Source organism: Arctopsyche grandis, chromosome 7 (assembly GCF_051622035.1).
Source record: "Arctopsyche grandis isolate Sample6627 chromosome 7, ASM5162203v2, whole genome shotgun sequence".
Classification (NCBI taxonomy): Eukaryota; Metazoa; Arthropoda; class Insecta; order Trichoptera; family Hydropsychidae; genus Arctopsyche; species Arctopsyche grandis.
The window spans coordinates 31,850,036-31,874,580 of NC_135361.1; the positions used below are offsets into that span (position 1 = coordinate 31,850,036).

At 35.3% G+C, this 24,545-nt stretch overlaps 7 protein-coding genes across 7 annotated transcripts; 3 read left to right on the forward strand and 4 right to left on the reverse strand.

Annotated features, from left to right (window-relative positions):
• Positions 1-986: 986 nt before the first annotated feature.
• On the reverse strand, positions 987-5,768 carry udt (protein undicht). Its single transcript, XM_077434642.1, has 7 exons — positions 5,644-5,768; positions 5,320-5,434; positions 4,743-5,194; positions 4,311-4,665; positions 2,139-2,243; positions 1,586-2,059; positions 987-1,510 (listed from the first exon to the last, which is right to left on the reverse strand). The coding sequence occupies exons 1-7, from the start codon at positions 5,690-5,692 to the stop codon at positions 1,204-1,206; spliced, it is 1,857 nt and encodes a 618-aa protein (XP_077290768.1). The 5' UTR covers positions 5,693-5,768; the 3' UTR covers positions 987-1,203.
• Positions 5,769-7,751: 1,983 nt separating this feature from the next.
• Positions 7,752-9,167, reverse strand: LOC143914164 (phosphoglycerate mutase 2-like). Its single transcript, XM_077434257.1, has 5 exons — positions 8,979-9,167; positions 8,626-8,858; positions 8,362-8,553; positions 8,204-8,276; positions 7,752-8,129 (listed from the first exon to the last, which is right to left on the reverse strand). The coding sequence occupies exons 1-5, from the start codon at positions 9,079-9,081 to the stop codon at positions 7,963-7,965; spliced, it is 768 nt and encodes a 255-aa protein (XP_077290383.1). The 5' UTR covers positions 9,082-9,167; the 3' UTR covers positions 7,752-7,962.
• Positions 9,168-10,864: 1,697 nt separating this feature from the next.
• Positions 10,865-11,484, forward strand: LOC143914015 (zinc finger protein 593 homolog). Its single transcript, XM_077434097.1, has 2 exons — positions 10,865-11,018; positions 11,144-11,484. Exons 1-2 carry the CDS (start codon positions 10,907-10,909, stop codon positions 11,482-11,484), a joined length of 453 nt encoding a protein of 150 aa, XP_077290223.1. The 5' UTR covers positions 10,865-10,906.
• A 13-nt stretch (positions 11,485-11,497) lies between these two features.
• On the forward strand, positions 11,498-12,941 carry Slimp (Seryl-tRNA synthetase-like insect mitochondrial protein). Its single transcript, XM_077434095.1, has one exon. The coding sequence runs from the start codon at positions 11,512-11,514 to the stop codon at positions 12,889-12,891; it is 1,380 nt and encodes a 459-aa protein (XP_077290221.1). The 5' UTR covers positions 11,498-11,511; the 3' UTR covers positions 12,892-12,941.
• Tango2 (transport and golgi organization 2) lies at positions 12,933-14,597 on the reverse strand. Its single transcript, XM_077434096.1, has 6 exons — positions 14,136-14,597; positions 13,941-14,057; positions 13,743-13,863; positions 13,450-13,671; positions 13,277-13,375; positions 12,933-13,090 (listed from the first exon to the last, which is right to left on the reverse strand). The coding sequence occupies exons 1-6, from the start codon at positions 14,272-14,274 to the stop codon at positions 12,967-12,969; spliced, it is 822 nt and encodes a 273-aa protein (XP_077290222.1). The 5' UTR covers positions 14,275-14,597; the 3' UTR covers positions 12,933-12,966.
• An 890-nt stretch (positions 14,598-15,487) lies between these two features.
• On the forward strand, positions 15,488-18,598 carry LOC143914430 (uncharacterized). The gene is made up of 6 exons (XM_077434645.1): positions 15,488-15,783; positions 15,854-16,325; positions 16,397-16,595; positions 17,914-18,000; positions 18,066-18,215; positions 18,282-18,598. Exons 1-6 carry the CDS (start codon positions 15,655-15,657, stop codon positions 18,454-18,456), a joined length of 1,212 nt encoding a protein of 403 aa, XP_077290771.1. The 5' UTR covers positions 15,488-15,654; the 3' UTR covers positions 18,457-18,598.
• Positions 18,599-18,889: 291 nt separating this feature from the next.
• On the reverse strand, positions 18,890-23,214 carry LOC143914823 (BRCA1-associated protein). Its single transcript, XM_077435184.1, has 10 exons — positions 23,045-23,214; positions 22,395-22,644; positions 22,146-22,319; positions 21,873-22,051; positions 21,637-21,801; positions 21,495-21,567; positions 21,333-21,424; positions 21,062-21,257; positions 20,874-20,981; positions 18,890-20,798 (listed from the first exon to the last, which is right to left on the reverse strand). The coding sequence occupies exons 1-10, from the start codon at positions 23,115-23,117 to the stop codon at positions 20,528-20,530; spliced, it is 1,581 nt and encodes a 526-aa protein (XP_077291310.1). The 5' UTR covers positions 23,118-23,214; the 3' UTR covers positions 18,890-20,527.
• Between the last annotated feature and the right edge of the window lie 1,331 nt (positions 23,215-24,545).

Consider the following 24,545-nt stretch of genomic DNA (forward strand, 5'->3'; position numbering starts at 1 on the left):
AATGATCCGAAAAAAGTCCGAAAGCAACAAATCATAAAACGGCAATAAAATAATCGAATTGACTGATTAAACATAAATGGGATGTACGTGGGAATTGCTTAAAAATATATTTTCATTAAAAATAACAATTCGGGCAATAATTGTTGTAATATTGAAACACTTCAAATTCAACATTTTACGAATCAAATTGAATTCAACAAATCAAATTTTACCATGGAAAATGCATTCTTCAAATTTTTATTTTTTACGATTTTATTTCAATGAAGTTTACGATGATTCCGAACATTATAAGTGACCTTTAGTATCAAAGCCAAACAAATCAAACAAAACCAAACAACTTCTAACAAATAAAACTAGAATTTTTTTGTCATATTTTATTTTTCTTTTCAATAAATTGTGTCATGATCAATAAAAACGGACAGAATTACAAAATTCAAATACAAATCACTTCAACAACAAATTAACAATAAAAACTGTAAAATATCTCATTTATTCATATGCACAAATAAATTATTTGGAATGTAAAAATGTCAGATCGCTATAAAATAAAGCGTTTCAAAACACAATATGTAAAATATGAGATTCAGATTCTCGTAGCAAACGATGACAATAAAATTATAATTCATGGCACCACTTTGTCGAGAATAAAAATATTAAAAATTTTAATAGTAGTAAAAATTATTTAATATATAATATATAAGGCGGTAAAGTTTGATACAAATATCAACAATTGCACAACTCTTTTGTCACACGAGTAGAATAGATATGCATGTATTTATTTTAAAGTATATAAAATATACTTTTCAATATCATATTTGAGTAATTGACCTATTTTTATTTACATAATGTAACATACAATACAAACATCAGTCGGTGATTTTAAAATCTTATACAATAATATTAAAAATTAACATATAAAATTTGTACGTCAAAATAAATTTAATTCTTATTTCATACCTTTCTTTGAAATACAATATATAAAAAAATCAACTAAAAATGGACGGAAAATAAATTCATAATAAGGCACAATAATACATATATACGTATATGATATCAATCAGTTGCAAAATCAAAAAATAAAATGGACGGAAATGAATTTGCAATAATTATGCACAGTATTAAATTTCATCGTTCATAAACCCGAAACATAATTATTATGTTTCAATTCATTTTCAAATTAACACGAATCCAAACGCATTCAATCTACAAATAACGCAACAACAGAGCTGTCGTTAACTGCATGAAGCTGAACAAATAGAAAGTATTCCTAAATCTATCCGACAAGCCGGTCGCCGGTGACGATCCCCAATAACCGTACGTGAAAACTTTAATATAATTCTCCGTCTGCATCCATGGATTGGACCCATCGTCAAAATGCATCGGACACTGATCCCTCTCCCTCTCGTACTCCTCCATCTCGAGGGCTACTGCAGCTCCCTCGGTGTAATTCCAAGACGTCACATCTTGCCGAATGTCACAGAAAGCACCCAACGCTTGAGACATCAAAACTCTACAAATAAAAAAAAATACATAAAAACCATTCCACAAAACTATAAGTCACAATTCACATTATGTATATATTTACCTATTTAAATCAGAGCGTTGATAAACCCAACACCTGTACTTTGAAAAGGCATCTAATTCATCATAAGTTATCAAATATGACTTCAGATTTTCCTTCCAAAATCCGATACACTTCATCTTGTAATCGGGATCGCTGTATATATCAACAGGTCTACCCAAATGATCGACAGACAGGCAATAGTCTTCATCCACGGCAATCTCTTTCTGATCGGTGTCGCACACGGAAAAATCCGATATATTCTCCTTGCAATAGATGTTCGGCCTCGGACTGAGAGTCACACCTCCGAGGATCCTCGTCTCGAAAGGAACATCACCCTTCTGAGTGAAATTGAACTTTCCGGCAACGGGACAACGAACGGCGACAGGATTTTTGGCCAAGAATAGACTGTACTTCCACTGTTCCTTGTTCGGGAATTGTACCCACGAGCACACCGTGTGGAAGTCGTCTTTTATTACAGCCAGACCTCGACGATACCTGTCAAAATGTTACAACACAAATTTTCAATCATGCATCGGACAGTTCGGGTGATCTAATGAAGATGTAAATAATCTACCTTATAATGTTATGATGTTGTGGTACAAAATCGAAACATACGTAATCCTTTTGACAACCGTCGACTGTAAGACGGGCCATCATGATGCGGGAATCCCTTTGTTCTCTAAAAATAACAAAATATATTCATACATACGTGACTTTGAACTTTCAATCGCTTCTGGCGATTGCAAAGTTTTCTTTAAATACTTGAACTCTAACCTAAAATCTAAAATTGTAGTCTCCACAATCATGAATGAAAAAAAGGAGCTTATTACGGATCCCCTCTTAATAGCCAACACTTTTGCTAAGGCCTTTAGCAACTCATTCATCAAAGAAGACTACAAATCTGCCGATGCTTCCTAACTTGTCCCGAAATTCAACAGAAATTAATAATATGATTTTTTCTGAAAAAGTCGTTTCAGAGGTTTTACACAACCTGGGAGACAACTCCGACCCTGGTAATGATAACTTACCTTCACTTTTTTTTAAAAAAACTGCTCTATCCATATCTCGTCCCCTCTTTAAACTCTTCAATCATTCCTTTATATCTTCCTTTATACCCAACGAATGGAAAACTTCTAACATTATTCCTATCTACAAAAAGGGAAACAAATTAGAAGCCACTAATTATCGTCCTATCAGTCTTTCACCCATTTTGCTAAAATGTTTTGAAAAAATCATCGCCTCTCAACTGACTAAATTTCTCGAGTCTTGTAACCTTTTATCTAAATACCAGCATGGTTTTATAAAAGGCCGATCAGTACTGAGTAACCTTTTAACCGTGCTTAATGATTGGTCTCTCCTTCTTAATAATAATATACCCGTAGATGTCGTCTATCTTGACTTCGAAAAAGCCTTTGATAGAGTTCCTATCGATCGGCTTTTACTAAAAATCGAGCATATAGGTGTGAGAGGAAGGCTACTTGACTGGATCAGAGTGTTTTTAAAGTCTAGATACTTCTCGGTGAGGATTGGATCCCGCTCTTCAGAATCTCATCCCGTCCTTAGTGGTGTTCCCCAAGGCTCTGTTTTAGGGCCAATTCTTTTTTTAATTTTTATTAATGATATAGCAAATGACCTCACTTGTAAATATTCTATTTTCGCTGACGACATTAAACTTTATTGTCCTGCCAACTCAGATGGCATCAATTCTCTTCAAAGCGATTTGGACACAATTGTCACATGGTCAAAAACTTGGCTTCTAACTTTAAATGTTAAGAAATGCTCTGTTCTCCACCTAGGAAAAAATAACCTAAATGTTTCCCACAAAATAAACAGCCTTTTCCTCGATTGCGTCCAATACCAATTAGACCTAGGTATCATCACCACTTGCGACCTAAAATGGTCCGCGCGTATAAATCATATTGTCAACAAAACTTACTCATTTTTGTATGTTATAAAGCGGGTATTCAATTTTCTAAATTTAACTATTTTAACAAAAATATATAAAACTTTCATCAGACCTAGACTTGAATACGCTTTTAACATATGGAATCCTCATTTTAAAAAAGATATTACATGTATTGAAAGGGTTCAAAGGAGAATTTCAAAGATTCCTTCTGAACTCAAATCACTTTCTTATAATGAAAGATTGAAAATAATGAATCTCACTACATTGGAGACGAGAAGAACTAGAGGTGACTTAATCGAAGTCTATAAAATTCTTAATAATCACTATAATTGTCATATGTCTAATGTTATTTCATTCAACACAAACACTCACCTCAGAGGTCACTCGCTCAGACTCCAAAAAGATAAATCTAATAAATTGATCAGAGATACATTCTTTTCTAACAGAGTGGTTTCAGTTTGGAATAGTCTTCCCAACGATTTAGTAACCTCTATTAATATTAATATTTTTAAGAATAAACTTGATACTTTTTTTAAAACCAAAGGATTTTTGTGATTCTTCTTTCCCATAATCATATTTCTGTATTTTTATCTTTTTTGTTTTTATATATTTTTTTTCTTCTCTTATTTTATTTTATTTAAATATTGTTTTTTTTTAATGTATTTTAATTTTTCTCATTTTTTTATTGCATATATGTATAATTTGTAAAATATGTTAATTCAAACCCCTTGGGCCTATCGGCTTTGCCGCCTCCCCCAAGTATATTAAATAAATAAAATAAATACATAAATAATAGTACTATTTATAAAGGAGGATTAGTTCATCATCAAAAAAACGAACCTGCAAACGTAAATAGTTCGCCGATATCGGCCTTCATCCGGATACCATGTTTCGATGATGTGTGTCTCATTTATAAAGACGTCAGCGTCTAAATTGGCAGTGTTAATCCAATCGCCGGAGAAGTTCTGCGGCAGACGACAGCCCGGTTCAACCACTTCAGCCTTCACCGGCGTGATCCGCATCCTCTCCGGAGACTTTTCAGGGGTCTTCAACGTGTTACACTCGGCCGTTATCGACACACCGATATACAGATCGTCATCCCTATTCTTCAAGAAACACCGATACTTCTCATCCTTTCGAGATTCTTTCGTATTCGCCACAGCAAAGTAGTGATTCTTATCAACGAACCAATCACCTAAAAAAAAAAACAAGATTTATCAAATCAGATTCATTCTACAAAATTGCTACGAATTTTTCAACGATGTTGAATACCTAAACAGCTGTATTCAACGGTTCCATCGAAGGTCTCGGACATTCCGGGACAACTTTTATACGTGATGTTAAACTTCTGATTGGTGATCAGAAACTGAGTACCGGCCGTCTGGCAGGATCTGATGTATGCGTCGGGATTGTCGCACTCTCCGGTAAATCTGAATCTGTTCTGATACGCAAACTGCCACACTCCTTCGAGGGACGATCGACAGTTGATAGGAACGTAGTTTTCGCTGAACAAAGTGATGAGCTGTTGATCAGCGTTGAGACCACGACAAACTCGCTCAACAGTTGGCTCTTCGTTGCGAGCCAAATCGACGCACGGCGTTTCAATCTTCTCCAATACGTTTACAGTGCGTACTAATAATTTGACACAGTAGTAACAGTCATAATGTTTGAGTACCATCGTATAGTTGACGTGAAAGTCATCCTTTATCGCTACACAGGATCCTCTGGAAAAAACATATAACAAAAATAATAACTTGGTGCGAAAATTACTATTATAATAGTATGAATAAATATACAATGAGCATTCAATCGCTTTCGTGGTCAAAGATAAAAGTAAGTAATAGCAAACCTCCTGGACATGGTATCACCATTAATTTCAGTGAGAGTGCTCTTTCCATTCTCCCATGAAAACCAAGTGTTTCTGAGTATCACAGGAATCGTACAATCGCACGAAACGTAGTACACTGTAAACATACAAATTTTGAATTATTCACCATAGCAGTCAATCGGCATTGGCAATTGCGTAATTTTATAATTGGTGGATGATAAATATTTCTAATTGAAGCTGAGAATATGATGGAAGCATTAGTGGGCGTCACCCTATGACGTTTGTTTACGAAGTGAGAAAGAAACAGGGAACGAGGGTTGGAAAGGGGGAAGGGTTGGGGCGTACCGTTGACGAGAAGCAGCAAGAGCAGGGGCGGAGCACCCCTTCGCCACATGATGAGTCAAACGAGTTGAACAAAACCGAACGAACGCCACTCCCCATACAACTTCGAACACTCAACTGGCAAATATGACACACGCCCCTACCTTGGTTATAAAAGCGATATTAACAACCATGCATAAGAGGTTTTATAAAAACATATTAAGTACTAATTTGATACTACAACGCCTCTCTGAAACATTGCAGATGCTTAAATCAATTTTTATGAGATTACACATGGTTGAAGTGAAACCTTTGTCAATAAACTGCAACTGCAACCAATGCCGAGCTTACACCTAATGGCACCCTCCGGAAATTTCTTTTAAACACACTTTCACCTTTAGCACTCTAATCTAAAATTTTGTATGGCTTTTGGCGCTCTAATTTTAAATTTTAGACCGCCTTTGGCGCATTGTGTGGCGCCCTAACTTATTTGGCGCCCTCGGGCGCCGCCCGACCCAACCCCCCCCCCCCCTAAAACCGGCACTGACTGCAACGATCAAACCGCAAAACTTCCCTCGCGAAGTCTCTCGTTATCCAACTGTCGATGGAATCAAAAATATAAAATATGTACATATTTTGACCCCATAGTTCGATCCATATTGATGGAAGAACAAATAAATAGAGCTAAGAACGCCCTGTTTGAATTAACGAATCGTATGAAAGGTCTTCGAGTGGGAAACGAGACGACATCAGGCTGTGCTTTGATCAATCAATACTTGAATTATCATCACCTTCACCGCTGAATCTGAAGACGATTTTGAAAAATATCTCAATGAACAAGATGAAATAAAACGTTCTTGTTTGAGTCCCAATATAGCAGACGAAGGAGACTCTATTTCAAAATTTAAAAATTAATTTTACAATGCATTGAAATTGGTGGAAAAAATTGACAGAGCTTATAATTTAAATGTTAAAATGGCAATACAGCAGTATCTAGAAATCGTAAAAGATTCAGCGTTGATCGTTACAGCATTGCCACCGACCCAAGTATCCGTGGATCGGTTATGTTTCGCACATAAAATCTTCAATTCTGATTTGAGAGCTTCTACGAATTCAAATGTATTAGAAGCAATGTTGTTTTTAAGAATAAATTCAAATAAATAATTAATAAAGTTTGATCTTGTTTCATTTTTATGCCTATAACATAAAAAATATTTGCAAAGGTAGGAAAACAACCTGATAAAATTTAACATTTTTGAGTCGGAGTCGTGTTGTTGGTAAATATCGGAATCGGAGTCGTGGTTTTTTTTAACGACTTCACAGCCCTGAATTAAACACGATAGGTACATACATTGGTTAATTCATTTTGTAGTCTTAAGGATATATTTTAGGTGATTATTCTGCACAAAACGATCTCGCAAAAGTCACTAAAATCTCTATCACGCAACATCTCGAACCCAAAAAGTCCATCCATCGAGAGCCGGCCACGCGAACTAACATACTTACGAGAACTCGAATGCCAAATATTCCGCATTTTGCGAATTCGTGGTGACGATTGTCGTGTGCGCGATCGCAATGTGCAAAATAATCCATTTACCATTTTTAAAATAACGTCAATAAACTGGGCACCAAATCGCTCTGAGAAGATATTTACATATATTTTTCTGAGTTGCGAGCAATTGAAGGTGAAGCAAAATACTATTTTATATACATATGTATGTATGTATGTATATACAAATGTGTAACTCAAGTCATTTTTACATACCTCCTTTACGTTTTTATTACTTTTGATATTTAATTCTGTAGTGGTAAATTATATTCAGTATAGAAATTTGTGTCCTAACGATTTGAACGACTTTCGTATGAGGTAGCTAAGCCTCATCTGTACAGAACTCTTTGTAATTCAAATAAAAGTAAAGATCCTCCTATTCAACTCAACTAAGTTCGATTCTAGACATCAAACTTGAATAAATACTTAACTTCTTTCTCTTTCATATGAGATGAAGGAAGTATCATTTCTCTCTCTCGTATGTACGTGAATCGTTTAACTCGAAATGATTTTTTTCATATTCAATCTTTCTTCTGACCTTTGAAAATTTCAAGGTCAAAAAATAGCAATAAATAAATAGTTAAATAGTAAAAATCCGTTTTATAAATAATTAATTTAATATAACAATTTTTAAATTATTAGACTCACTTTCTCAAATAAATAATGTGAAACATATTGAGAAAAAAAATAGCTTAATATATGACATTGCATAAAGTTAGTAAAAAATATGGATGCAATTTTGTGATCGGTGACCTCAGTGACATTGTTTGGACAACTCAAGTATGGGTAGCATTTCACTTTGCTTTGCCTTGAGCTGCTACGGCTGCCATGGCTTTTTTAACCGTCTCCTCGTCGCCCAAGAATTGCATCGAAACGACGGGCTTGAAATTCTCATCCAATTCGTAAACAAACGGAATACCAGTTGGCAGATTCAATTCCATAATTGCTTCATCGGACATACCTAAAAATAAACATGACAAAATATACAAATTTCCAAATAATACATTACAGATAACACACGTAAAAAAAACGTACTATCTAAATGTTTTACGATCCCTCTTAAGCTGTTTCCATGAGCTGCGATGATAATTTTCTTTCCCTCCTTCATCTAAATCAAAAAAGCCAGTATTAATTTATAGATAAGATATACATACATATATATTGGGTATTGCAAATGTGTCGGGAGTTAATACCTGTGGCACGATAACGTCATTCCAATAAGGAAGTGTACGTTGAATGGTAAGCTTTAAACTTTCAAACATAGGGAAGTCTTCAATCTTGAGAGTCTCCGCATAACGGGGATCCTTTACGATGGTATCGTAGTAAGGATGGTCAGGAGCCATGGGAGGCGGAGGTACATCGAAGCTGCGACGCCAAATGTGAACCTAAATATGAATGTAATTGTTTTAATACAAATGAAGTTATTAAACAAATTGTAAATACATATGTATATGTACTTGTTCTTCGCCGTATTTGGCTGCAGTTTGGGCTTTATCCAAGCCAGTGAGTCCGCCGTAGTGGCGTTCATTTAAGCGCCAAGTTTTGCTGACCGGAATGTCTGTTTGTCCAGTTTCTTGGAGAGCCGATTGAAGAGTGACCTGAGCTCTGGTCAGCAATGAAGTATGGGCTATGTCGAATTTCAGTCCGGCGGCTAGTAGAGCTTTGCCGGCTGCGGTGGCTTCGGCTTTTCCTGTAACATGGTACAAGTTAGAGCGGTTGGAGTAAGAGTTAGAAGACTTTTCAGACTGGAAACAGAGTGATAACAATAGTGAATCGGTAGGAAGAAGTGGTGGGAAAGTGTTGAGCAAACCTTTATCACTGAGGCCGGCGTCGAACCAGCCGCAGAAGAGGTTCTTCTGGTTCCATTCGCTCTCTCCGTGCCTCACCATGACTATCTTGTATTTAGCCGACATTCTGATGCTGCACTAAACACGTCCAACTGCCACAATACAACTGACTCAACTGACCTCTACACTTCAAGGTTATTCTGGTTCAAATTAAACACTCAAACCATAACACTCACTTATGCAGTCAGCTTTTTAATGTCATGTTTTAACACAGTCGGTAAATAGGAACCGGCTTAGATTAATAAGCATTCTGAAATTAATCTAAGATTAATAAGCATTATAAATCTAACTAGTTTCTTATTGGAGTTTTGTAAAATATTTGTTTGTAAATACATATGTACATAGGTAGCCGAGACTATTTATGACGGTTCGGTGATTATTCTGCAAAAGGCGATCTCGTGCAAGTCTCTAAAATCTCGATCATGCAACACCTGGCACCCAAAAACTCCATCATTCCACGCCAAATATTGTACTAACGAGAACTCGAGTGCTAGATGTTCCAGGATCAAGATTTTAGTGACTTGCGCAAGATCGCTTTTTGCGGAATAATCCGTTTACCATTTATGATACAAAAAAATTTCATTACAACTTAGTTTAGATTATTGGGGATTCAATAAATCGATGAAAAATGAATAAAATGTGTCTATTATTCTTCCCATTCTGTGCTGTTTAAAACTATAACATAATAAATGAATTATAAAAGTATTTGTGCTTTTATAATACATTGATTATGCTCGTTCTCCACATTGGTCCCGATACATAACAAAAACTTTTTACACAAAATGATGCATATGTGGGAGCAGAAATGCAATGTTTCGTTTCTGTGATACTCATCACAACTCTGCTAACGTAAAGAGCAAGTGTTAAGTATTGTAAGTACAAACCAATTTTAATAACATGGTACGAATGTAAATGGCTACGTCCACACTATCGATATCTACACCCGATATTTGCGAATTTTTCCATAACCAGTTCCTAAATAGCGACCACAAGTTGCAATATGGGAACTGGATATGGAAAATTCGAGAATATCGAGTGTAGATATCGGTAGTGTGGACGTAGCCAATGACAGATGGTAGCAGGGACGTTATTTAGTTTTCCAGGGGCTACGTCTACACTACCGATATCTACACCCACCATTTACGAAATTTGCCATAACCAGTTCCTAAATAGCAATCACATGTTGCAATATGGGAACTGGATATGGAAAATTTCGTAAATATCGGGTGAAGATATCGGTAGTGTAGACGTAGCCAAGGGGATGGAGGGGACAAATGTTGGCCTATATATTTGTTTTTTTTTTATAAAACCTTTTTTTTAAGTTTCTGATTGACATTTTTTACTTTTTGCAGCTTCTGCTGATTTAAACTTTAAATAAATAATCGATTTAATTAAGATTTATTTAATGAAATGACATGTATATTCCAGACCTGGCGAAATTTAGGGGGGGGAGGGCGGGAAAATGCCCCCTCCTGCCTCTCTCTAATACCGTTCCTGGTGGGCAGTTTTTTTTTAGATAACTTTATTTTACAAGACTGAATTCATTTGAATTTTAATTTGTTACAAGCCTCTTCTATTTGGTATACGTTTCAAATATGGAATACATATACGATATTTCCCACACAATGCAATCAATTTGTATGTTAATTTGAATAAATAATTTTATTCAAGAAACGAACTTCTCAGTTAAGATAAAACTTCCACTTAGTGTAACACGACTAAATATTCAGATATAACTTTACTATTTCTATAACGTATTAAGACCAAAAGTAATATATGTAGCGACTTTAGAAATGCGTGGTATAGCGGTGGGCATATAATCTTGGCCGTATGAGAAGACGACGTGTGCATAAGCTGAGTCATATCGAGTAGCGCACGTGTTTAGTTCAGGATGACATATAAGCGTAGGAAATACCACTTCGGCGATACCCACTTGAAGAAGCGCTGGAGGCTTTGCAACCGGAAGAGGGATCTTGATCAGATCGACGGAGACTTACAACCAGGTTCGCATTCCCAAATCCTTCAATTTGCACGTTTTTGCACATAACCATACTCTGACACGATCTAACCTCAATCGTCTGTCAATATTGATCTGTATTATATTATTTGTATGATGTAACGTTTCCAGAAAACGCCGAAAAACTATTGAACCAAGAAGTCGATCTTGATAAAGCCGGCGCTGGACAATTCTACTGTTTGCATTGTGCGAGGCATTTCATCGACGAGCATGCTTTGACCGAACACTTCAGAACCAAAGTCCATAAACGGCGAATGAAAGCTTTGGAATTGGAGCCTTACACCATTGAAGACTCTGAACGGGCTGCTGGTTACGGTAATTTCAAATTCCCACTCAAAAGAAAAATAGAAACGCAACCCTTACCGAAAAAGTCGTCTGATAAAGATGCTGCTCTAGACGAAGACGATGATGTTACAATGAAAGATTCGAGCAAGAAATCGAAAAAATCTTGAAATTGTATATACTAATTTTTATTTAAAATGTCTGTAATGGCCTTATGTAAAATAAACTTATTTAAATATAAAATATTCTATGATCTTACTGGAGCTGTGAGACGATATGGTTCTACGTTGATTTTAACGGGAGACAGAGCTACCCAAACATGTCCTGTCGTAACGCCTTACATTGACATTGAAGAACAAATGAAAAATATAGACACGTTAAGAACAAACATGGAAAATCGAGGATGTAGTCTGGATATAGATGGACTTTTTAAGGTGTGGAAATTTTTTTCGACAGTCGAAAGCACGAAGAAAACTTTGGAGGAGCGAAGACAAGTAATAGTCGACACTATAACAGAACTTAAATTAAATGAAAAAGACAATCCGATCGAATTCGAAAAGTTTCGAGTGCACAATAAAATTATTCGCGAGGATATAAATCATATAAAGCACGCTTTATTTCCAATCGAAGAAAGGTTGAAAGTGAGCATCCTGTCTCTCCCAAATGTAGTCCATCCGAAGACTCCCACCGCTGACAAAACCCATATCGAAACATTCAACACCAAATCGAATGAAACGTCTGAAGAGAACCACATCGAAATCGGCGTCAAAGCAGACATCCTCCAATTCTCAGGACCACACAATTACTATCTGAAGAACGACGCTGCCTTATTCGAGCTGAGCGCAAAGTTTTACTTCAGTGACTGCCTGCGGAAACTCGGTTACGTCCAATTTTCAAACCCTGACTTCACTAAAAGCGCTGTCGTCGAAGGATGTGGTTTGAATCACGAGGATCCTGCCTGCGTGTTCATCCTGCATCACGACGAAGATACAAAAGTCAACGAGATGCGTCTACATTTGACCGGAGGTGGATCTTTGCTCGCGTTCGCAGCCTATCACACAAGGCATATAGTATTACCGTCACTGTTTCCGTTGAGATACTTCAGCTTGGGTCGGCAGTATAAGCCCGTGCCGGAAGATTCTAAACTAGGCCTGTTTGAAGTCAGCCAATCTGCTGTCGTTGAATTGTTCTCTGCCGTGAGAAATTGCGACGCAGAATTGAATGCCGAAATCGATAAAATGCTCGCCGAGATGACTGCCATATATAAAAACATAGGATATCATTTCAAAACGAGCTTTCGATCTCTTAAAGAAATTTCGCCTTGGGAAAGTTTGAGGATTAGTTTTGAAATGTACTCTCCACATTTGAATGAATACGTTGAAGTCGGACATATCTCAGTGAGCGACGACTACATCAGTAAGAGGTTAAGATTTTGCTATAAAAAAGATGGTGATACTTATTATCCAAAGATTGTCTCCGGTACCATTCTCAATGTCCCGAAACTGCTCGGTTGTGTGATTGAAAATGAACGGCAAAATATATTGCACTTTCCAGATGTGTTTAAAAATATGTTTTAGCTTAAGTTGGCGATTGAATAGTTGTAATGATTATAGAAATAAATCCAAAAACAATTACATATATTTTTTATTGCGCTATGAATTCACTTGTAATTTATGTTTCAAATGAGTTAATTTCCATTCTGCTTCTCCTGGAATCATAGTCCATTCCCAAAAGTCTAAATTGTCATCACCGTCAACCAGTATGATGGTGTGTGTCCTAAAAATGAATAATTATATTAGTCTTATACACATCAGTTACATATATATTAAAAACATTCGTTTTATACAACTATGTAGAGGGATAGATAAATCGGTGTGAACCTCAGAATCATTGAATGTAAGTTTTGATGCAGGGAAAAGGGTTTTGCATTAAATTTCAGTCAAACATTAATTAGATTATTACCTCGTTCCATATTTAGCACCAGGTATGTTAACAAACACTGCCGACAGACCGTCATGAGCATTCGGTTTCCTTTTCTCCAATTCCAAATCAGGCAAATGCCTACCGAGACGTAACATCAGAGCATTACTTCCGACATATTCATATTATTGGACACATTTTAATTCAATACATACAATTTATCCCATTTCAACAACGATAACAACTCGTCGACAAGCTGTTCCTTTGTCGCTTTCGTTGCAGCATTCTGAGTGACGATTTCATTAAACCTTTCAAGACCTGCCGTGGTCTTCTGAAGAGGTTTATTTGGTGCACTGTTACTGAAAGCAACGGCTCCGTCGTAACTCCTCAATTCACAGTCAAAGTTTGAATAAAAATTTATATTGCTCGAATCATCTCTGTAAATTTCATAGATATTTTTTTATTATTTATTTAATATTTTTTGTAAGAACTATGTGATTGTACGTACAATATATGTACCGTAACAAGATTGAATGGTCCGTATTCACGTCCTTGATCTTTAAAATTGGACACGTATTCTTCAGTCGTCTCATTTCCTAGCACAAAATTGGAAACTATTGGACCTCTTCCTGCAAGACGTAAAATTTAAGCTTAAAAAACATTTATATAGTAAGTTTTTATTGAAATATACATATGTATATGTTACCTAAGGCATTCTCCGGAACTGGAACTCCTGGTAAGTTCAACAGTGCTGCTAAACGTCGTCTACTTGGTGAAGCAGCCAACCAAGTGCCTCCTTCTCGTCCTTTTTCCATATCTCGCCCTATTACATCAAAATTTATTATACTTGATCAAGTTATTCAACCTATTGACTGAATATGGTGAAATTTTAAATTCGAACCTCCGATGACTGTTGCATCTTCTTTCCAAGCTGCTGCACTTTCAGCTGGTCTTTTGAAGAATTCATCTCTATTGCTAGCGAAGATCAACTTGTATCCTCCGGCTAAAAGTCCTCCGGAGTGTGCAAATAGTATACACATGATTCAATCCTGATGAAGGAATTGTTATGATCAGTGCTTGAGAAAGATTCAATCCTAGTTCTGGCTTATTTATGGTGGAAAGTAGATAAGATAAGTCAGATGACATCTGCCAACGTCATGCTTATTTTTTATATACAGAATTTGACATTATTGTGGCTCTCAAACTGTATTATTTTCCTTTTGTAAATTATATAATTTACAGTTTGAGTAAAGAGTGATACGTGAATTTATAACTCATTTATTTATTTATTTTACATAGATATATACCAGGAAGGCTTGATAGAAAGACCCCAATGCGCCTTTCTGGACAATTAATTACAAACAATGCAGCATTTTATTGTTACATAAATCACCATATTTCCAGAAGCTGAAGAACACGAAATAACAATTAACTAATGAATTAATTAAAGAATTAATCAATTGAGAATTTATGTATTATATAGCCAGCAGTATGGCTCGGTGGTTGCATTTGTGTTCAGCACCGAGAGAATACCGAGTTCGATCCCGTGCTAATCTTTAATACTGCTGGTTTTAATCTTATCAGAGTTTGCCAATATATCTGGTTTCATTTTTGAAACGGTTTCTCCATCAAATTGCCAAAAATTATCCCACCCGCTGCTACAAATATCTAAATTTAATTTATGTACAATATGTAAAAATGTATGCACAAGTTTAAATCCATAGATGTGTCTATGGATTTATTCGTTAATTAATTAATTGTTCATTTTGTGTTCTTCAGCCTCTCGAAATACAGCGATTTATATAATAAGAATGCTGCAATGTTTGTGATTAATTGTCTAGGAAGATGCATTGGGGTCTACCTGTTAGGCCTTCCTTGTATATACATATGTAAAAATAAAATAAAATATATAAAAAGTCATTTATAGTTATTTTAATGTATTTTAAATTCAAAGGGTGATGATATTTGACAATCAGCAGATGTTTTGATTTTTGTAGTTAGTCAGTATTAGGTATTAACCAATATTAAAAAAAATAAAAACCCTGTGACATTCAGTGATGCGTCTGTTTACTATTTGCTAACTGATAATAAACTATTTTTCCGTCAATTGATTAAGATCAGTGGACAATATTTATACATTGGCCAACAACTACATATAGGGTTACACAAATTTCCATAAATTTTGAAAATAGTATTAAATAAGAGATTTTTATATTTATTTGTGTTATAAATGATATTAAGTTATCAATCATTTCTCTCAATACTTTTTGTGAAAATAATGAACAAAAAACAAATGGCTGGAATTGATATTGCTAGGGCTTAATCGTGATTAGAAATGTCAACTGTCAAAGTTACTTTCAATACAATACGTTTAATAATAAATTTATGAATCAAAATGAGATTTTTATAACATATTCAAAATGAAATTCGAAACGATTTGTCGCATTTGCCTTGAAGAAGGTGAAATGAAATCGATCTTCACAACAAATTGCTTGAGTCATATTCAAATGTCTTGCGCAGATGCGATCGTAAAGATGTTTACTATCTCAGTTAGTATGCATTGTATTAATTAAGTTTTATTCTTCGTCACGATTAATAAGAATATGTCGAATTTTGTAGGTAGAGGAAGACGATGGGCTTCCAAAACACATATGTAAAAAATGCCTTACCAAACTGAAATCTGCATACAAATTTAAAATGTTGTGCGAAGACTCATTCGTCAAACTGATGAATCATTTGGATGGAATTGACGATTCGGTTAAAATCGAAACAGACCAACATACCAAAGTGGAATGTGTGAAAAACGAATCTTCTCCGGATACATTCGATGCGAACGAAACCTATGCCCATAGTGAGGATAATGAAAATGAAAATGTAACGAACGATAGCGATTTCAACAAAAAACCCGCAAAGAAAAAGCGCAAAAAGAAAACAGACCGCCAAATCGATCAAACAGATGATGCAGTATCAAACAGTATTACTACTTATAATTGCGATTTATGTGAAGCAACGTTCAGCAATAAGAGAGCGTTAATAAAACATAAACAATCACACATAAGCAAGCCATACTTTTGCGAAATTTGCCAAAAAAGTACTGTTTTTTTTTATCATTTTTAATTATATTTTTTATATGTCAAAATTAATTTCCATCACAAATTTCAGACTTCAATTCGGAATACGCCCACAAGATAAGTCACGACTCTGGTAGGCAATTCCAATGCGAGATTTGCGCTAAAATATTCCTACGAGCGGCCACATTAAGAACGCATCTCCTCGTACATAATAATGTATTGCCATTCCGTTGCACACATCCTGGATGCGAAAAAGAATTCCCTTTAAACAGTCGCCTGAAACTCCACTTGTTTGTATTGCAATTCATTCCGATTAAGGCATCCAATTAAACATGAAAATAAAAGTTGCCGTTTTTTCAATGATTTTTACTTTAACTATGTACGTAGTACTCGTCGACTGTTGGTTTACCATCACTATTGTTTCAGCGGTATTTTATATACAATACAATTCCAAATTACCATTTGTACCGACGACAGTTTTACAAGTTTTATTTGTGAGTCGTTGATATTTGACAGTCAACTTCCTGCGTTTCTAGTTAATTATAATATTTTACAATCAGTTTTGTTACTCCGAGTAGAAAAATTAAGTTGTTATTACTTTATCTATATACGTAGTAACAATAGATGAAGTTTTGTGATCATGCGAAAATTTCAACTCGAGATTTTGATGATTCGAACTCAGAATCGATCACTGATCACGTTTTTATGATCTAGAAAAAATGTGTGTCTTTGTGTCAGTGTATTTTGGGGATTTTTGAAACTGAAACTTACATAGTATCGGTTACGGAACTGAAATTTCATATCTAGAAGTTTAAGCGTAATAACAAGTTATGTATTAAATTTAGTACGCATCTGTCAATCGGAAGTGGCAGTTTACTCTTGTTTGATTTTTCTTCCACTATTTTTTTCGACCCCTTAAACATGCGTGCTCTTCACGAAAAAATTCAAGCATAATTCTTGTATCAATGTGATGAAAATAAAAAAAAAAATCACTAAATTTAATAAACCGGAAGTGGGATTTTTTCCTCTAAGAAAAGTCAAAAATGTTGTGACCTCGATTCTTTCCACAACCCTGAACATATCAAGCTGAAAATTTGTATTCTTTATGTACTAACTTAGAGCTGATGAGGTTTTGGTCAGAATTCGTAAACCGGAAGTAATATATTTTTTTAAATAATATTTCATTATTTTATTTTGACCTTTTAAATTATTTTTATTTTCTTGATATTTAATATGTATAATAATTATAATGATTTTAAGTAATACAAAAATTTCGAACAAAATCCAACAACCAAAAGTAGAACTTTTGTCTTGTGTAAGTTCCCTACATTGCGCTCAATTTGTATGGAAAAGACTTTCATAACCGGTATGTGTGAACGTGTATGTATGTTTAATTATCGAATTTTGTTTTGTGACTTTCTTATATTCTTCAAATACATAGATAAAGTCATGAGTTGGTCGAATCCGAATTTTTTTTTTAGTACTAATTGATGAAATTGAATAGGCGGTTTCGCTAGTTCGGTTTAACATGTTTTGGATGCCTTAATTTCGGCATACGTATTTACCACATTCTAGAGCAAAATCTAAACTAAACTTCTCTTATCTTAGGAAAGTGCATACAAACGAAAGAAACTTCATATGTCAATATTGTTCACACGCTGCAAGAGATAAGCAACAACTCACAGTGCACATAAGGTCCGAATCTAAACAACAGAACATGCAAACTTTAACAAATTATACACGTCAAATTGAATTTGCAGGTATTTTCACACTAAAGAGAAGAACTTCTTATGCGGAACGTGCGGAAAGGGGTTCGTATCTCCGCAGGCTCGTTACTATCACGCTAAAAGACATGAAAACATACGCAACCATCATTGCCCGCACTGCGACAAGAGCTTTGTATTTGCATTGTACGTATAGATGCAGATTGTTTTCGTTCATTGTTATATTGCTTTTATATGATATTTGCATTTTAGCGGTTTGCAAGAGCATCTCGTCACACATACGGGTGAGAAACGTTTCATGTGTTCGGTGTGCGACACTCGATTCAGCAGGAAGGCTCATAAGATCAATCACGAAATCAGAATACATGGTATCAATAAGTCAGCTGTGAAGAAGATTCATGATCCGATGCCGCTACCCACTAAATAATATATTATATGCCTTATGTATTTGTAATTTTTATACGTAAACATTCCCAGAATAATAACGAGAGAAATGTGATATATACATATAATAAAATAATGGAATATTGTCAATTATACAATAAAATATATTATATTATGTATGCAATACACATTTTTTTATTTATAAATAAAAACACCAATATTTTTTTTTACTACCGCCATCTATGTATGAAATTAATGACTACCAACCGAGATTAAAAATCTTCGGACCTGAAATGCTTCTTATACGATATTTTATCTCTATCGTAATGGCGGAGGCTCCATTTACTTATATTGATGACTAAAATGAGCAGTATGGCATAGTATGAAAACGATCGGATAAGAGGCAAACTTTTTCCTGAATTGTAATCGTAAGTGAAACGTAAAGGAGGTATGTAAAAATGAAAGGAATTAAAATCACTGAAAATTGACATGTAACACAATTTATTGAATTATCGGCAATGAAATAGGCATAAATAAAAAGTAAGTACATTGATAGTGTATGTGTATGAATTCAATACACAAACAGTTACAAATAAAATAAAAATGAGAATGAAAAAAAGTATGAAACAATCAGTTTTGGCCACGACACATCAAAATACGGCAATACAGTGATTTTATTTATAATGCAATTATTTAAATTCATGATGTATACATAAAGAAATGATTAAATTTCATTTATCATTTCTAATTGCAGACTCTGGTTGATACATACTGAAATACTATTAATTAATAAAAAGGAATAGGAGTAGGCTGATTTTTTACGACTCCTATTCCAACTCCACAGCCCCGATAATAACCAATTTTAAATAGACTCCTTTCTATCGATAAAGCAATCATTCTTCTACTTTGTTGTTGTCCGAAAAACAACACTTCAAACAAACAACAATCAAAATATTATAAAATGACAATCGGATTAGGCCGAGTAGCATCCCAAAGACTGTGTGACCGTTATAATTGGTTTCGAGGATTATCTCCCCCGAATGCACTCAGCGGGGGAAGCGATAACTCAGTCGCATTCCGGTAGAGTTCTCAGAACCCACAGCGGTAGCGTGGGACATCTAGTATGTGACCATAACAATAGGTAAGCAAACCGGACATCAAAGATGCCCTGAGCGACCGTATCCGTTATAAGGCGGTACTTAGGCGATATCAAGACATTCTGGACGGAGCACTGCCAGTGCGTGTATCTCCTCAATCACCAATAAATGCTGTGACACGACTTTGGCCTTTTACTTGGATCCTCCACCCACCCCTACGCGACAATATTCTAATATGCTAAGCGGAAATTATCTAACCTTTTAAAATAACCGCAAAGTGCTGCGATAGGTGTTGTGATGTAGATCATGTGTGAATTTACCATCCCTATAGAAGTTTACACTTAAAAAATCTTAACCAAATAAAGATTTGAGCTCTTATTTTGTCTCAACACTCTCCTAACTTTCATCAGATAAAAATTTCGGCCTAATTCAAGTTACCAAATCCTGCTTATTATTAAACTACATTATAATATATATATTGCTTTAATGCCAACAATGACGTTTGTCCTTTTTAAAAACATTTCAACGGACAATTGAATTTGATTGAACAATATTTTCACGGAATTTTTTAAGGCATTTTTACAAATTTTAAAAACTGATCCGAATGGAAATTCAAGGCCTCAAATAAAGGACACATCCCAAGAAAAGATTATGGTAATCTAACTTAAATACTCTCAATACAGACAGTTGTATGGTGATTCGAAATAAAACCTATTACATTTCATGCATAAAAATGTATCAGTTTATTCTGTTTCAATATTTATAATTTCACTACAAAGCTTACACACTGAAAGCCGATGTTTAAATATAAATAAATATAATAACAATATGTACGTGTATATAAAATGGATGATTTGGTTACACTTTTTAATCTTTGATTACATGTCGATCAAGAACGAAAAAAATCAAACGAAAGCAGTTTATGTATGTAGATCAAATATACAGATATTAATTTTATCACAGTTAGCAATAATATTATTGATTCAAAAGTGAGTAAACTCCAAACAAATAAGACGACTATCGTTTGTGGCCGCGTCCTTTAGATTTACGCGTCGGTTGAGGTGGAGTAGGCATCTCGACGTGACCTCCTTGCAATTCGCAATATTCGGGATTCTTTTGGATTGCACTAGTCGCTTCCACGAAGAAAGTGAGATCTCGCACCTGCTCTCGCAGCTCGGTAGCTTCGGCTGCAGTCTTATTCGCTTTGGCGGTGAGCTCCTCCCTGGCGAGAACGTTGGCTTTACTTATAGCCTTCTCCTCGGCCAGCTCGGATTGCAGAGAAGTCATCCTTAAACCATAAACAACACCATCAAATAAACAAAACACACTCAATAGGACAAAAAGTGTAGAAAGCAATACACACTTTGACGCAAGTCCTTGCACTTTTTTTGTAAGTTGGTTACGAGACTTTTCAACTTCTTGTAGCTTTTCTTGCAGAGACTTCATTTCATTAGCAGTAGTTTCTTTTTGTCTAACAAAACCATTCATATAATTAAAATTAATAAAATAAATCATCTGATGAGACTTAGTATTAAAAATGCCATTATTTACTTAGAAATCAATTCCTCATAATGTCGTCTTTGAGTATCAAGTTGAGCGGTTAACAAATGAGCATATTCTAACTGTATTGAATCTACTTTTTCTTGTTCTCCAGTTATTCCACAACTTTCAGGATCAGCCGGACCGCCTGTTGCTACCAATTTACCATCGCCTTTATTCTGCAGCAGCCTGTGCACAAAGTTGTCGCCTAAAATCAAAAAAAAATGCACCTTTAGTATTGATCAAAGCGCAACTTAGCATTGATAACATTTGAAATACAAACCGGCATAATCCCAAACCCTATTTGTGCCCAGTTGGAGAGCGTAAGTATGATTGGTAGAACGGAAATGTTGAGCGGCATGTCCAGCTTGATATCTGCAATGAAAAATGACAGTCACCGACATTTTTAGAATGATTATGGATTCAATCGGTCGAAGATACTTGCCTACCACAACCGACGTGACCACAAATGAGACAAATCCAAAGGGCACCCCCTTCTACTGCACCGTCTTCACAACCTAGAAATGAAATACTTTATTGCAACAACCGTACAAATGTCAATACACCTGCAAACATATCACATCTACCTTGTTCGGCACACTGAGCACACTCGCTAGCAGCCGGAGGATCCGGAGACTGTGCACATCTACAAACGGGACACGAGCCGTCGGTCCATCTGCTCAAACAGCCGGCGTGGAAAGCATGTGCACACTGAACGGTCAACAATCCCTCTATGCTTTCGTCCATACGTTCTACAACCGAGAAAGCTTTTAGAATGACAATAATAATTCATATTTATACAGACATATAGAGTGATATGTACCTAGGCAGACGGGACAAGTTGGAAGTTCGGTCGCCGCTGCAGGTGGAGGCGGAGTGCCCGAGAAACATTCGACTCTTCGTACCCACACGGCATGACATATTCCACCAGGTTCCAGACTGCTGTAAGCCGTTCCTCCAAATGCCTCCCGAAATTCAAATGCAGCACCACGACTACGAAAACTATAAATTTACATCTTGGTTATAACATTTTAAATTGAGTCCAATTTGTTAAATAGATTATAAAAAAATCTAATAAAGAAAAAAATGATCATACGTTAACAAAGCCATGTATTTGTGAGGACTGGCATCGCGTAATATTCTCACATGTTGAATATCTTGCTGACATGCTGCGGTGAAAGACAAAAGATCTCTACAACTGACTGTAGCCGGTACAGATAGTAAGCATAGCGTATGTGCTGGTGCTTCTTCAGAAGCGTCTGTGACTTCACTGCGAAAAAAATTCCAACGTAAAAAAGAACATACAAGAAGACATGTACATAAATTGATATAATATTTGACTGACTTTTCTTTATATAAATGTAAAATTCCCTTTGTGACTTCTACTAATGGATTTCCAAAGAAGAAATTAAGCTCTTCGGATTCTTTGTAGTCCTGATTTTCATCAGATTCGGTCTCAATGGGAGGCTGCGAGGTCTCACGAGATCCCGGAGGCAGGAGGTGGAGCTCTTCGTGATCTTTAGCTTTGCTGGCATAAGTTTCAACAACTATTTTCTGCGGTGGTCTTATATCTCTTTGCAGGTTTTTCTCATTGTCTTAAAATATAATATAAAACAACATTACTATTAATACAATTATTATATATGTATATAATATATGCATAGTGACACATTGGATAAATCTATGACGTGTGTAAAGATTTTATTAAAAAGCAAAATATTATGACGGCAAATTGAATAAGGAATTTCTAAGTATTCAATTTTGTACAAATATGATACAAAAATCAAACAGTCTGAGTGAAAGGTCATTACAGGGCAAGCACCCCAAATATCTATATACAATATTTAAATCAATACAATACGATAACTGTGCGAACTTTGAACGTTGTTATGCGATGCACACGGTATAAATTGTTGTTAGCACTAAGATTTAATTTTCCAAACTAATTCTGCGAACAAAGCTTGGAGATATGTGAAAGTAAAGAGAAATTTATACCGTTTCGAGAATTTTCAGATCCTTCTTCTTCCATTTGTATTCGAATTACGCACAAAGATACGCGATTAGACATTTAATGAAGCTGAAAACTCAGTCGAATGCAAAACGCACGAAACGCTATGACATTGACAGTTGACAGCTAATCACAATTAAAATTTGGCCCTAATACCGATATACGTGGCCGTCTCTTTTCCTTTGTTCGTCAAGACGTTTTCAACACGTGCATTTTATTTATTTATTGAGTAATAAACATATCTGTTGACCTACTAAAAATGTGTTTGAGTTCAATACCGAACGTGGAATTGGTATCATTCCACTTATCTCCAGTTAGTAGGAAAAGATAAATAATTCAATGCAGTTTGAGAGTATCACTATAAATATATTGATATTTATATACATTGTTTTATAGTGGGGATAAAATGTATATGTTCTTTAATATTATCTCAAGCATATTGCAATTTTTTTCTGGTTCGGTGATTATTAGTCACAAAGCGCTTGTCCAAAAATCACTAAAATCTCTATAACGGAACATCTGGCAGCTGAAAGTCCATCATACTAACAAGAACTCGAGTGCCAAATATTCCGTATTCGCGATTTTCATGGCATTCAAAATTATCTTTTGGGCGATCGCAATGTGACTAATAATACAATTACCATTTTTCCACATATGGATTTTTTAAATATGAAATGAAATTTCTAAAACATATTTTCAGTTATAGAATCGTCACAGTTGTGAGTCAATGTGTAATTATTGACTATTCGGAATTTAAAGCAAACTAATTAAATTTAAAATAACCTGTGACTATTCTTGCTGACGAATTACTAATAGAAATTTTCAATAATGTCTGAGTTTATAAATTAAGCTGTATAAAAATAAGTTTTAATATCTTGTTGTTTTTTGTGTGGAGGAAATCTAAACATATATAGTAGAATTTCAAGAGTAAATTTTAGTCGAATTTCTATCTTCTACAATAGTTTTAGAGACAATAAATTATGTATCATCATCATTTATGTTCATCCACTGTTGGATGAAGGCCTCTCCAACACGTTTTTATTCGTCTACGATGTGCGCAAATCTTATCCATCTCACCCCACACACATTTCTAACTTCCCGTGTGGCCTTCTTTCACCCTTTAACTTTCTCTCGGGTATCGTTCAAACAGGGACGACAGGGAGGAGGATCTTAATTAAATCGATTATTCGTTACTAAAAGTTTAGACCAGCAGTTCAGAATTTCGATCAAAAGCTTTTTCAAAAAAAAACATCGTCAATAGAATCATCGAAAAATTGGCCAACTTTTGCCCCCCCCCCCTATAGAAAGCTGAAATGACGTCCCTGCATTCCAGCACTTCTTTTGTCCACCTTTCGTCCATTCTTCTAGCCGCGTGACCCGCCCATTTTAATTTCAATATCTTTACTCTATCCACTATATCAACTACCCTTGTCATACTTCTCACCCACGTATTCCGTTTCCAATTTCTCCTCGTTATGCCGGGCATAT

Bases quoted from the DNA above. Each gene is read 5' to 3' on its own strand.
- udt (XM_077434642.1), bottom strand. From the start codon at position 5,692: ATGTGGCGAAGGGGTGCTCCGCCCCTGCTCTTGCTGCTTCTCGTCAAC. The intron at 5,435-5,643 runs GTACGCCCCAAC...GTATGTTTACAG, and splicing joins CTTGCTGCTTCTCGTCAACG to TGTACTACGTTTCGTGCGAT. The intron at 5,195-5,319 runs GTTTGCTATTAC...TGTTTTTTCCAG, and splicing joins GGTGATACCATGTCCAGGAG to AGGATCCTGTGTAGCGATAA.
- LOC143914164 (XM_077434257.1), bottom strand. From the start codon at position 9,081: ATGTCGGCTAAATACAAGATAGTCATGGTGAGGCACGGAGAGAGCGAA. The intron at 8,277-8,361 runs GTATTAACTCCC...TTTTTGATTTAG, and splicing joins ATGACGTTATCGTGCCACAG to ATGAAGGAGGGAAAGAAAAT. The intron at 8,130-8,203 runs GTACGTTTTTTT...GTTTATTTTTAG, and splicing joins GATCGTAAAACATTTAGATA to GTATGTCCGATGAAGCAATT.
- LOC143914015 (XM_077434097.1), top strand. From the start codon at position 10,907: ATGACATATAAGCGTAGGAAATACCACTTCGGCGATACCCACTTGAAG. The intron at 11,019-11,143 runs GTTCGCATTCCC...TAACGTTTCCAG, and splicing joins CGACGGAGACTTACAACCAG to AAAACGCCGAAAAACTATTG.
- Slimp (XM_077434095.1), top strand. From the start codon at position 11,512: ATGTCTGTAATGGCCTTATGTAAAATAAACTTATTTAAATATAAAATA.
- Tango2 (XM_077434096.1), bottom strand. From the start codon at position 14,274: ATGTGTATACTATTTGCACACTCCGGAGGACTTTTAGCCGGAGGATAC. The intron at 14,058-14,135 runs GTTCGAATTTAA...TTGATGTAATAG, and splicing joins AGATGCAACAGTCATCGGAG to GGCGAGATATGGAAAAAGGA. The intron at 13,376-13,449 runs GTATGTATTGAA...ACGTCTCGGTAG, and splicing joins TTGTTGAAATGGGATAAATT to GCATTTGCCTGATTTGGAAT.
- LOC143914430 (XM_077434645.1), top strand. From the start codon at position 15,655: ATGAAATTCGAAACGATTTGTCGCATTTGCCTTGAAGAAGGTGAAATG. The intron at 15,784-15,853 runs GTTAGTATGCAT...CGAATTTTGTAG, and splicing joins TAAAGATGTTTACTATCTCA to GTAGAGGAAGACGATGGGCT. The intron at 18,001-18,065 runs GTCCGAATCTAA...TTGAATTTGCAG, and splicing joins CAACTCACAGTGCACATAAG to GTATTTTCACACTAAAGAGA.
- LOC143914823 (XM_077435184.1), bottom strand. From the start codon at position 23,117: ATGTCTAATCGCGTATCTTTGTGCGTAATTCGAATACAAATGGAAGAA. The intron at 22,052-22,145 runs GTATGATCATTT...GTAAATTTATAG, and splicing joins AAATACATGGCTTTGTTAAC to TTTTCGTAGTCGTGGTGCTG. The intron at 21,425-21,494 runs GCAAGTATCTTC...TTTTCATTGCAG, and splicing joins GGTCACGTCGGTTGTGGTAG to ATATCAAGCTGGACATGCCG.